Consider the following 14,846-nt stretch of genomic DNA (forward strand, 5'->3'; position numbering starts at 1 on the left):
CCCTTAGGTCTGTTCGCCCTTTCTGCTGCTTAGGTTGTGACAATTGACACGGCACAACCAGACAAGCCATGGAACATGGTGTCTCATACATAGGCTGTGACAACTGAGATGGGACAACCAGACAAACCATGGAACATGGTATCTCACATATGAACAATATAAGGAGTATTCTGTTTATGCAGGCCAGATAGGAAATCCTTTGACATCAGGCTACAAACAGCAGGCACATAGCAATATTGTACCAAAGTTTTACTCAAATACGGCAACTGATGTAGATGATATCTAACTTTTATAATACCTAAGCACAGTAACTTAACATAGCTGACACCATTCCTGCTGCAATTTAGAAAGTGATACCTACATATTATCTTTAAAAGGCAAGACAACATGAGATATAAGATTCCAGTCCTTAACATTTTTCTATCACAAAGGTGAAGAAAAAAAAGAGGAACCAAGAATCCAGAGTGCACAAAGGTAACGTTTCCATATATATATATATGACTATGATTAACACTTGCCCTTAATGTTTGCAGTTATATTGTGTACCAAAGATCACTTTACAATATTCACATATTTAAAGAATGATACCAAAAATGAGATTAAAAGATTTATTAAGAGGAATGTAAAAAAGAAGTTATTTCAAATATTATCAAATTCAAAATCATTATTATTATAAATATTCCATCCTCTTTCAAAACAGACAATGTAAAACAAAAGCTTCAGCAAATATTCTCACAGAGGGAAATATTCCAACTTTCAAAGTTTCTAGTACGAAATGTTGACCTTTATGAAAACTTGTATAAACTGTCCAGTGAGAGTAATTCAAGAATCACACACATTCTGTTTTAACTTTCAGTGTCATTGTAAAAATAGTTTACACACAAACATCTACATCGATAAATACAATGATCCATTATCAGTAAAATCTCTGTGCACATCCATCCACACACACACACACAAACACACATGCAAGCACACACAATGGCCATAATTTGTCAAATTAGTGTACACAGAAACATACACATACATACAATGGCCCATCATTTCTAAAATCAATGTACACAGACACAGACACATACATATACATACAACAGCCCATCATTTCTAAAATCAGTGTACACAGACATATACATATACATACAACAGTCCATCATTTCTAAAATCAGTGTACACAGAAACATACACATACATACAATGGCCCATCATTTCTAAAATCAGTGTACACAGACACATACACATACATACAACAACCCATCATTTCTAAAATCAGTGTACACAGAAACATACACATACATACAATGGCCTATCATTTCTAAAATCAGTGTACACATATACATTCAACTGCCTCACATTTCTAAAATTTATGATCACATACATGAAATCTTGATATTCATACAATGATAATATATACACACATCAATAAAGACTGGTTTTTAGTCATAAACTGTAACTGGTATATATGTACAAATACATAAAGGTTTCCTGTGTTTTCCATAATCAACAATGAAAATGTTTGTTCAACACTGTATATCAGAAAATGTTTGTGATTACTTATTTCTACCATTTTACAATCACTGGTTCCACCCAAATTCAAAATGATGACAAAATAGAATTCTGCATCAATAAATCTACATCTACTATCTCTGGAACAGAGTTCCATAGTTGCAAACCAAAAATGTTTTACACGAATCTAATGCAAATATAAAACCACTCAAAAATGATGTGGTATACTGTTACTTCCTAAAGTGATTGGAAAAATGTTTTTTCTTCTTATGCAGTTGATACAAAATATTGCTGGCTTTGATTTATTTAAACATTCTGAACCCACATCTCAGAATGATGCCTGAAGTTGGAAAATCTGAAAATTCTGTAACTTTGCCAAGCATGAGATCAAGATGATTTAACTTGTAGAATTTTCCCAAAATTTTCATTATGTTACTTGTACACTAAATTTAAATGAAAAATATTAAATCAAAAGGTCAATTTTCAACATCAATGTAGAATCTCACAAAAATTTAATATACACATTATAGCTGTTAATCTTTAGCATAAAACAAGCAACATAGGCTTTTCATGTTGACTGTACAGAGACAGAGATTATTTATGTCTGCACTGGACAGGTGGAGAAAGGATCAAAGAAAATGTATCATTTGATTCGAATTTGTTTTTGCTGCTAAAGATTGATCTTTTGATTAAATGTATATGTATGCTGTGCAAAGAAAGCGGAGAGGAGAGGGACAGCTAGAGATAGTCCGTCAGAGCAATTTAGCGTTATAATAGCCAGAGTCATGTGATGCAGAAATAACAATTCATTAAACATATATTTATTTCAATGATAGAAACAGGCTGATGTATGGCATAAACCTGATGGATTGAAACTATTTATTTCATATTTGGAAAGCAACATATAATAATTAAATTTTCATTATAGTTGTCCAATTTTGGCTAAGTAATAAACAGTTCTAATTTATGCTGCACTGGCACTGTCTTTCGCTGCCTCTTCATCAACTTTCCTTTTCCAGCAGAATCAGTAAGATTGCATTTTCTCTCAAGCAATTTTGTTGTCCTGTGGTTACATCTGAGACTTTTCATATTCAAAATGAGCTAGTTGCTGACCATTCTCCATAAAATTTTACAAGGAAAGCTGACTCATTACCACCTTCGATACATCAAACAAAAACTTGTTGTAGGGTTTAACCCCATTTTTCAGCACACGATAGGCTCTACATGGTGGCCAGTATTAACGGTGGAGGAAGAGCCGAGGAAAATCCCCAGAAAGAACCAATGACCCACGAGAAGCTACTGGTAAGCTTTCTCACATACCACGTTGGCCAAATCTGAGACTCAAACCCACACAGACAGAGGTGAGATGGCAGACAATTGAAAGTAATCATCATCTAAAAAAATGGGAATATATACCAGTCTAAATGACCTTAATAAAATGGGAACATATACCAGTCTAAATGACCTTATTAAAATCGGAATATATACGAGTCTAAATGACCTTTATAAAATGGGAATATATACCAGTCTAATTGACTTTAATAAAATGGGAATATACACCAGTCTAAATGACCTGAATTGATCATTAATAACATTCAATTCACTTAGATGTAATGCCAATGTATTTAATTTGTATTATCAAAACAAAACTCACTGGACATTATTAAATCAAAGAATAATTTACAACACATTCAAACAGGCACAAAAAAACTAACTAATAACAGCTGTAAAAACAAACACTTCGATAAAGATAAAACAAGGCACATAACTTCCAAGAGTCCTGATTAGGAATTATGTAATACAATTAGGGTTTTATTGGATACCTGTTTCAACAGGTGCCAATATGCTTGCAAAGCCTTTTAAATAGTACATTGTTATTAGATACTAGGACAACAAACCACAAGGAACCCTATTGAAATATGCTCTGTCTTGGGGACATGAAGGGGTCAAAACATGTGCTTCCAGCAGGCTGACTGTTATGCCATGGAACTGGGCCTTTGGGTCAAAACATGTGCTTCCAGCAGGCTGACTGTTACGCCATGGAACTGGGCCTTTGGGTCAAAACATGTGCTTCCAGCAAGCTGACTGTTACACCATGGAAATGGGCCTATGGGTCAAAATATGTGCCTCCAGCAGGCTAACTGTTACGGCATGGAAATGGGCCTTTGGGTCAAAACATGTGCTTCCAGCTGGCTGACTGTTATGCCATGGAAATGGGCCTTTGGGTCAAAACATGTGCTTCCAGCAGGCTAACTGTTATGCCATGGAAATGGGCCTTTGGGTCAAAATATGTGCTTCCAGCAGGCTGACTGTTATGCCATGGAAATGGGCCTTTGGGCCTTTGGGTCAAAACATGTGCTTCCAGCTGGCTGACTGTTATGCCATGGAAATGGGCCTTTGGGTCAAAATATGTGCTTCCAGCAGGCTGACTGTTATGCCATGGAACTGGGCCTATGGGTCAAAACATGTGCTTTCAGCAGGCTGACTGTTATGCCATGGAACTGGGCCTTTGGGTCAAAACATGTGCTTCCAGCTGGCTGACTGTTATGCCATGGAACTGGGCCTTTGGGTCATTGGAAATCCATGTATCACTATCTTATGTATGCAGTTTCCAAGTTTAGAAAAACTGACACAAGCAAAAGCACATAAATACAATTTAAATGGCACAAACATAATGAAATATTCAGAAGAAAAATAAACCTCTTTCATTTAAAGTACAAAAATAACAAATAAAAACCTAAAAATTCAGATGACATCTTATATAGGTACATTATTTTCTATGAGAATGCCTCTAACTTTAATGACAAAAGACACAAAATTAAACTGTCTTGATCAGTTATCGCCTGACACAATGACAACACTGAAGTAAAGGAAGTCAACTGGGATCCATTCATAAGGAGTTCAAATGCCACTGATTATATCAAACTGTAGCCATCATTTACTCCACCTTTTAATGGGACACAATCTAATCAAATTTCCACAGCTTTAGGGGAGTCAAATTTTTATAAGACAACTAAAAATGTGATAATGCAACATGAATGCCCTAACTGTGAGGTGCTACTGAAGGGACAAAAGTTTCAAATTCAACAGGGTTCAAAGCTTGGCAAATAAATTTTAAAAAGTGTCATAAAATTAGCTTTAACTTAGGTCTGCTAAACGCAAAGACTCCAACCTAATTCTGTTGAATCCATGTAGTACTTTATAAATTATTGAGTGAAAATGAAATTACTGTTGGGGGTATGGCTTGGATGGATATGGATAACGCTATGTCACTTCCATGTATATGGCACAGCCATGCAAATCTTGTTCTTAGTAGTTTAATCAATCAACATCAATGGTAGAATTAGACTGTACCTTTGTCAAAGGGCCACATCTGTTATATTTTTAATCAATCAATATCAATGGTAGAATTAGACTGTGTCTTTGTCAAAGAGCCACATCTGTTATATTTTTAATCAATCAATATCAATGGTAGAATTAGACTGTGTCTTTGTCAAAGGGCCACATCTGTTATATTTTTAATCAATCAATATCAATGGTAGAATTAGACTGTGTCTTTGTCAAAGAGCCACATCTGTTATATTTTTAATCAATCAATATCAATGGTAGAATTAGACTGTGTCTTTGTCAAAGAGCCACATCTGTTATATTTCTAATCAATCAATACCAATGGTAGAATTAGACTGTACCTTTGTCAAAGGGCCACATATGTTATATTTTTAATCAATCAATATCAATGGTAGAATTAGACTGTGTCTTTGTCAAAGGGCCACATCTGTTATATTTTTTATGGAAACAAATAATAAAAGCCCAACACCCTGATGACGCATCCATGTCACCAACAAGAGACTGCATACTTTAACTGCACAATTTTCTTTAAAAATTCCAACTTTTTGGAAAATGGTTTCTCAAGTTCAGCAAAGTACCAGGATCTTCTAACTGCAGGGGTATTTCAGAAAAATGCAAAGAAAATGTTATAATGCCAAAAACTGTTAACTTACATTACCATCATAACCCCAACCCTAACCCTAACAAAACCTTTCCCCAACAAATTGGACTGAATGAGCAATAGTTCCGTTATTTGACATAATTATGATGTTATCTGGCTGCAATTCCTTTGGATTTAACATCCACAACAAGCAAACATAAATCAGCCACATGTCTATGCTCTGGTATTTACTCTGTGTGATGGATGAAGCCACTATCTGTTCTGTAGATAAGTTTAAGAATGCAAATGGACAGTATTTGTCTTGATTTTCTTCTGATGATGACCATAAGACCTGGATGGATGGTGTAACAGTAATACCTTGACATCTCTATTCTTCAAGATTTGATTCCTGGTTCAAGCGCTTGTAATAACAAGGTTTCTTACAATAAAGAGCCTCAGTACAGTATAGTCCATTACGTGACACTGATATGTTATTGAACTCACCTTTGGGATGAATATGTTATATATATTTGAGTACAAGGTGGGTCCAACTCCGAAAAATACATACACTCTGATCTGCCCTTGGTTAATGTGCAGGCAGATCAGAGTAAACAGATTCTTTTACTGTTTTTATGCTTGCACTCAATTTGCTATCACATAATGTGCTGGCAGATCTGGTTCTATCCAGTCTGCTGATGTATCAGACCTATGTGATAAAACAGATTCAAAATATGGTCTCCATGACTAGCCTATCAGATCAAATCTTTAATATTTATGAAACTTGCTCATTACAGAACTCACCCAGTGTGTTGCTGATATAAACCGTATTCCAAGTGTGACTGAAATCTGATTCAAAATGGTGAATCCAGAGTGGTAACAAGCCAATGTTGACAGATGGATGCAAAACAGCTGACACACAATGAACACAGCCAAACCATAAACTCCCTTGTCTTATGACCAGGTAAGCTATGATCAGCTCATACCAATCCTTAAAAGTCAAAATACACCCACTATAATTACAATTTAAACGTGATGTACATCATGCCTGATTGGACCACAATTTTTATGTTATTTATTTTCTACCTTGTAAGTCTATATTTTTCAAACAAACTATTCCCAAATAAAAACACACCTCAGAAAACCATTGTACAAAAGGCGACCAGCGTGTTCTTTTCTATACATTTACTTTTCTACAGCAAAACTTGTAAAATGTTCTACAACACTGGTAGCACGTTATCTATTTTTTGACTGAAATGTAAATGGCAGCAGATCTTTAGCTGGGAATCCATGATTGACGAGGAGTATTATCACCATGGCAACAAATGGAGCCAGAAGCAACCACTGAAGGTCCTGAAGAATATTCTGGTTAAATCTGAAATAGAAATAATAATAATAATAATAATAATAATAACAATAACAACAACCTTCCTCCTTCTTGGCACTCAAAGGAAAAGCAAATAGACTATGGAAAGTCCTTGAGATCTTGTGCCATGTGCAGTGAGCCAATCTTAAGAAAAGATAGCCAAATACGGTATCATAAAAGGGTTGAATAATAATAATAATAATAATAATAATAATAAAAATAATAATAACAATAATGATAATAATAATTACAATAACTATAAAAGCGCATCTTGCTTGCATAACAGCTGATCATTTCACCAAGCAGTTTTGTAGTATTATAAGAACATGACCTTATGCAAACTATCTTCCAGCTTTTCCATCATGTTGATTTTCCTTTTTTTTCACTAACATGTTCAGTGAATCACAGGCAAGATAATCATATGATATGCATTAAACTTGTTCATTATCAAACTTGTCCAAGGTCCTGATGATAGCGTAGTTCCCCTTTTCAGCTCAAGAGAGATCACCCCTTTCTTAAGGTTGCCATGTCCAATACCAAAATGGTATATATTACTCATTCTGTCTCTTTTAAGGCCAGCTTTTCAAAAAAGAAAAGATAACCTTAAAAATGAAGGATCACACTATAATAAGATATTTAAAATTTAAAACATTACCTCTGGAGTTGAAAAAAGCTCAGTCAATCAGATACAAGATCATCTCATTATGTAAGTATATATGTTGCTCATAATCGAAACTGTTCAAGATCCCAATGATATAAGTATATATACCAAGTTTGATTTAAACAATCTGAATTATGACCTCCAGACTGGTAATAAGCTCAGCTGATCAGGGAAGTGTTATGTATATTTAATTTCTATTATGTGATTGACCTATGTCCATAACTGAGGGTAGGAGTATGGGCCCACAATATAATCTAAGCAGAAGATCTGATCTTATTTGACAATATGACCCTCATCCTGGTCCTCTTCTTGTGTCTTAGGTTTTTATATTAGGGTTGTTTCTATTTGAATTACTCATTCCTATCATAACATCTTAAGTGGAATCAGTCTTTTAGTTGTGTTCAGTTTTAATGTGAGAGGATTTGCTTAAATTATTCATTGGAATTACAAAGAACTCATTAATACTTTCAGAGTAAATTGTTATTTTGGGATCATTGAGAATTTATTTAGATACATTTTGGATTATATCAGTGTGATACACCAAGACTTACCACATCAACACTATTCCATGCTATTGGTACATCAGCACATTCAAAACTGGAATCATTCAGAATACTTGGGATTTAATTCACAATACTGTATTTCATGTTATTTTTTGTACATGAAAAAAAATTATTAATTTTATTGTACACAAAATATATATGTAAAATAAATAATTATCATTTTGTGGTAATGACCGTGTACAAAAATAAAGGAATCATACCTGGACATGGCCTGCAGAACACACGACACCCGACAACCAAAGGTACAAAACTAATGTATAAATTCTTTCTCATTCTGCTCTCAAGAATCTGTTGTTATGAGAGAGAGAGAGAATAACCTTTATTGTTCAGTTACCTGTCAGTTATTCCTTATGTAAACACTGCAAGGGCACTATTATATTTCATTGGCAATTAAAACCTGAATAAATAAATTGTTTTGTTTGCATAATGAGATCCATTGTCACTGTGCCACATGGGGCCCCGAGTGGCCGAGTGGTCTAAAGCACTCTCTGTTACGGATCACTGCCATCTCACCTCTGTCTCTGGCGGTTCGAATCTAAGATTCAGCCAATGTGGGTATGTGAGAAAGCTTGCCAGTAGCTTCTCGTGGGTCGGTGGTTCTTTCTGGGGTTTTCTCGGGTTCTTCCTCCACCATTAATACTGGTCGCCATGTATAGCCTATCGTGTGCTGCAAAATGGTGTTAAACCCCACAACAACAACAACAACAACAACTGTGCCACATGGCTATGCAGATGTAATATACATGCTAATTAAATACGCTTGACCTTTAGCTTGGTCTTTTCCAGTAAATACTGGATTGAAGACCAGATTCACCAATACAGGTCACATTAAGGAGGCTCTACATAGGGTAATGAGGCTACCCATGGGGTGTTGAAAATGTGTACAACAAGCCCATTAACTCAAGAACAATATTAATCTACTGATACTTGTTCCAGTTGGAAAAAAAATGGCAAATGAATTTAACAGAGATAGAGAGAATAATAAAGCAACGTGTATAAAAAATATTATTGTAATATAAACACGTTATTTTCAAGGATATAATTTGTGATCCGAAGTTGGACGAATGCACCAAACAAATGCAAAAACAAGATGCAAAGAAACATTCATAATTTTCAAGAGTTTTGCAAGTCTTCCAACAAAAACAAAAAAAAATTCACATTCTTCGTCATGAGCTGCATTGTCACTCCTTATGTAGTAGTCCTCTCTACCATTTATTACATTTGAAAGGCCAGTAACTCTGAAGCTACTGATTATCATGTCCATTTTCTTCTTAGATTCTTCAATGGCTTCAAAAATCTGGTCATCTGCTGCTTTGAAGGGGCTACTATGGGCCTAATTTCACATAGTTTTGCCTCCTCAACAATTCTTATTTTATCGTTAATGTCCCATTTCCTATAATTTCCTCTTACTGGTGACTTTGCAGGAAACTGGCTTATATCCCTCATACCTTTGCTGTAGTCCAGCTTGTCTACTGCAGGTTCAGGAAATTTTTCAACAACAATGGGCACCTTTTAAATAGTATCTTTTGGTATGATGGCATTATCTGCTGCATCAATATTTGATTTGTGCAGTTCAGCATCATCTTTTACACTGGCGTTCTCGGTAACTGAAGTAACAGACAGGTGATGGATTTTATCTTTGTCTTTTCTGGGCCATCAAGGTCTAATTTTCTGCCTTTTGTTTGGTGGTTCAGTGCATTTTGGTGGTGGATGGAAAAAAAGTCTCTCCCTTTGGCAGGGGCTTAAAGAAACTTAATAATGAAGACATGCCCAAGCACGACCAGACCAAGATCTTTAAGATATTAACTATATATAAATCAAACTCATGCAGTCAATGTCTTTTGCATTTATGATTAAAACTAACTGGGTTTTATAGTTTTTATTGCATTACTATACTGAGACAATAAGACTAATTACCCGATGGTCTGTGGTCTTCGCGTCTTCCTGCACTGAGATATTATTTTTACTGGATAAATAAACTCAAATGGCTTCTGAACTCATTTTCAAATGCATGCGTTTCTTTGTTACACTGACTGATGTAATCAAGAGTGCTCATTAACGATATCTTCCAGCTGTTAATTAATAGCGGTATATATATTGCAACAAAAAAATACACAACCATTATATTTTTTCTCGTTGATAAAAAAGACGAAGAACGGCAATATGAATGGATTCTCATTTAACAAAACAGTTGCCCTTTCCAAGTAAGCAAAGGGCTTTCTACACACTAATAATTAGTGAATATTTCTTTAGTTTTTTTCTTTCTTTTTCATTACTAGATGCCTCAGATACACATTTACGCGAAGAAAATTGATAATTCAGATTTGTGTTTCACTGAGGAAACAAATATAAGATCACTTCAGCAATGTATACAATTTTTGCTCATTGATGAACTCATTCAGGTACAAGATCACTTTGGTAATGTATACAATTTTTGCTAATTGACGAACTCATTCAGGTACAAGATCACTTTGGTAATGTATACAATTCTTGCTAATTGATGAACTCATTCAGGTACAAGATCACTTTGGTAATGTATATAATTCTAGCTCATTGATGAACTCATTCAGGTACAAGATCACTTCAGTAATGTATACAATTCTTGCTCATTGATGAACTCATTCAGGTACAGGATCACTTTGGTAATGTATACAATTCTTGCTCATTGATGAACTCATTCAGGTACAAGATCACTTTGGTAATGTATACAATTCTTGCTCATTGATGAACTCATTCAGGTACAAGATCACTTCGGTAATGTATACAATTCTTGCTCATTGATGAACTCATTCAGGTACAAGATCACTTCGGTAATGTATACAATTCTTGCTCATTGATGAACTCATTCAGGTACAAGATCACTTTGGCAATGTATACAATTCTTGCTCATTGATGAACTCATTCAGGTACAAGATCACTTCGGTAATGTATACAATTATTGCTCATTGACGAACTCATTCAGGAACAAGATCACTTCGGTAATGTATACAATTTTTGCTCATTGATGAACTCATTCAGCTACAAGATCACTTTGGTAATGTATACAATTTTTGCTCATTGATGAACTCATTCAGGTACAAGATCACTTTGGTAATGTATACAATTCTTGCTCATTGATGAACTCATTCAGGTACAAGATCACTTCAGTAATGTATACAATTCTTGCTCATTGATGAACTCATTCAGGTACAGGATCACTTTGGTAATGTATACAATTTTCGCTCATTGATGAACTCATTCAGGTACAAGATCACTTTGGTAATGTATACAAGTTTTGCTCATTGATGAACTCATTCAGGTATAAGATCACTTTGGTAATGTATACAATTTTTGCTCATTGATGAACTCATTCAGGTACAAGATCACTTTGGTAATGTATACAATTTTTGCTCATTGATGAACTCATTCAGGTACAAGATCACTTTGGTAATGTATACAATTTCTGCTCATTGATGAACTCATTCAGGTACAAGATCACTTTGGTAATGTATACAATTCTTGCCCATTGATGAACTCATTCAGGTACAAGACCACTTTGGTAATGTATACAATTCTTGCTCATTGATGAACTCATTCAAGTACAAGATCACTTTGGTAATGTATACAATTCTTGCTCATTGATGAACTCATTCAGGTACAAGATCACTTTGGTAATGTATACAATTCTTGCTCATTGATGAACTCATTCAGGTACAAGATCACTTTGGTAATGTATACAATTCTTGCTCATTGATGAACTCATTCAGGTACAAGATCACTTTGGTAATGTATACAATTCTTGCTCATTGATGAACTCATTCAGGTACAAGATCACTTTGGTAATGTATACAATTCTTGCTCATTGATGAACTCATTCAGGTACAAGATCACTTCGGTAATGTATATAATTCTTGCTCATTGATGAACTCATTCAGGTACAAGATCACTTCAGTAATGTATATAATTCTTGCTCATTGATGAACTCATTCAGGTACAAGATCACTTTGGTAATGTATACAATTCTTGCTCATTGATGAACTCATTCAGCTACAAGATCACTTTGGTAATGTATACAATTCTTGCTCATTGATGAACTCATTCAGGTACAAGATCACTTTGGTAATGTATACAATTCTTGTTAATTGATGAACTCATTCAGCTACAAGATCACTTCGATAACGTATACAATTCTTGCTCATTGATGAACTCTTTCAGGTACAAGATCACTTCGGTAATGTATACAATTCTTGCTCATTGATGAACTCATTCAAGTACAAGATCACTTTGGTAATGTATACAATTCTTGCTCATTGATGAACTCATTCAGGTACAAGATCACTTTGGTAATGTATACAATTTTTGCTCATTGATGAACTCATTCAGGTACAAGATCACTTTGGTAATGTATACAAGTTTTGCTCATTGATGAACTCATTCAGGTACAAGATCACTTTGGTAATGTATACAATTTTTGCTCATTGATGAACTCATTCAGGTACAAGATCACTTTGGTAATGTATACAATTTTTGCTCATTGATGAACTCATTCAGGTACAAGATCACTTTGGTAATGTATACAATTCTTGCTCATTGATGAACTCATTCAAGTACAAGATCACTTTGGTAATGTATACAATTCATGCTCATTGATGAACTCATTCAGGTACAAGATCACTTTGGTAATGTATACAATTCTTGCTCATTGATGAACTCATTCAGGTACAAGATCACTTTGGTAATGTATACAATTTTTGCTCATTGATGAACTCATTCAAGTACAAGATCACTTTGGTAATGTATACAATTCATGCTCATTGATGAACTCATTCAGGTACAAGATCACTTTGGTAATGTATACAATTCTTGCCCACTGATGAACTCATTCAGGTACAAGATCACTTTGGTAATGTATACAATTCTTGCCCACTGATGAACTCATTCAGGTACAAGATCACTTTGGTAATGTATACAATTCTTGCCCATTGATGAACTCATTCAGGTACAAGACCACTTTGGTAATGTATACAATTCTTGCTCATTGATGAACTCATTCAAGTACAAGATCACTTTGGTAATGTATACAATTCTTGCTCATTGATGAACTCATTCAGGTACAAGATCACTTTGGTAATGTATACAATTCTTGCTCATTGATGAACTCATTCAGGTACAAGATCACTTTGGTAATGTATACAATTCTTGCTCATTGATGAACTCATTCAGGTACAAGATCACTTTGGTAATGTATACAATTCTTGCTCATTGATGAACTCATTCAGGTACAAGATCACTTTGGTAATGTATACAATTCTTGCTCATTGATGAACTCATTCAGGTACAAGATCACTTTGGTAATGTATACAATTCTTGTTAATTGATGAACTCATTCAGCTACAAGATCACTTCGATAATGTATACAATTCTTGCTCATTGATGAACTCTTTCAGGTACAAGATCACTTCGGTAATGTATACAATTCTTGCTCATTGATGAACTCATTCAAGTACAAGATCACTTTGGTAATGTATACAATTCTTGCTCATTGATGAACTCATTCAGGTACAAGATCACTTTGGTAATGTATACAATTTTTGCTAATTGATGAACTCATTCAGGTACAAGATCACTTTGGTAATGTAAACAATTCTTGCTCATTGATGAACTCATTCAGGTACAAGATCACTTTGGTAATGTATATAATTCTAGCTCATTGATGAACTCATTCAGGTACAAGATCACTTCGGTAATGTATACAATTCTTGCTCATTGATGAACTCATTCAGGTACAAGATCACTTTGGTAATGTATACAATTCTTGCTCATTGATGAACTCATTCAGGTACAAGATCACTTTGGTAATGTATACAATTCTTGCTCATTGATGAACTCATTCAGGTACAAGATCACTTCAGTAATGTATACAATTCTTGCTCATTGATGAACTCATTCAGGTACAAGATCACTTTGGTAATGTATACAATTCTTGCTCATTGATGAACTCATTCAGGTACAAGATCACTTTGGTAATGTATACAATTCTTGTTCATTGATGAACTCATTCAGGTACAAGATCACTTCAGTAATGTATACAATTATTGCTCATTGATGAACTCATTCAGGTACAAGATCACTTTGGTAATGTATACAATTCTTGCTCATTGATGAACTCATTCAGGTACAAGATCACTTTGGTAATGTATACAATTCTTGCTCATTGATGAACTCATTCAGGTACAAGATCACTTCAGTAATGTATACAATTCTTGCTCATTGATGAACTCATTCAGGTACAAGATCACTTTGGTAATGTATACAATTCTTGCTCATTGATGAACTCATTCAGGTACAAGATCACTTTGGTAATGTATACAATTATTGCTCATTGATGAACTCATTCAGGTACAAGATCACTTTGGTAATGTATACAATTTTTGCTCATTCAGGTACAAGATCACTTCAGTAATGTATACAATTATTGCTCATTGATGAACTCATTCAGGTACAAGATCACTTTGGTAATGTATACAATTTTTGCTCATTGATGAACTCATTCAGGTACAAGATCACTTCAGTAATGTATACAATTATTGCTCATTGATGAACTCATTCAGGTACAAGATCACTTTGGTAATGTATACAATTTTTGCTCATTGATGAACTCATTCAGGTACAAGATCACTTCAGTAATGTATACAATTCTTGCTCATTGATGAACTCATTCAAGATCTTGATGATATGATGCATGCGTTCCTTATATGATCAAAACTAGATAAAAAATATGGCCTTCATTATGGAAACAAGCTCAGTCACCTCATTAATATGCATACAACTTCATCATTACGGAACTTG

At 34.5% G+C, this 14,846-nt stretch overlaps 1 protein-coding gene across 1 annotated transcript in view; it reads right to left on the reverse strand.

Annotated features, from left to right (window-relative positions):
- Nucleotides 1-594: 594 nt before the first annotated feature.
- LOC149804321 (uncharacterized) overlaps nt 595-14,846 on the reverse strand; it is a 90,586-nt gene continuing 76,334 nt past the window's right edge. Inside the window, exon 13 of the mRNA XM_089938773.1 lies at nt 595-6,803. Within this exon, the coding sequence (XP_089794899.1) occupies nt 6,665-6,803 (139 nt within the window). The 3' untranslated portion in view covers nt 595-6,664. The remainder of the gene's footprint in view (nt 6,804-14,846) is intronic.

This window comes from Sinohyriopsis cumingii, chromosome 2, assembly GCF_028554795.1.
Source record: "Sinohyriopsis cumingii isolate HCF-2022 chromosome 2, ASM2855479v2, whole genome shotgun sequence".
NCBI lineage: Eukaryota > Metazoa > Mollusca > Bivalvia > Unionida > Unionidae > Sinohyriopsis > Sinohyriopsis cumingii.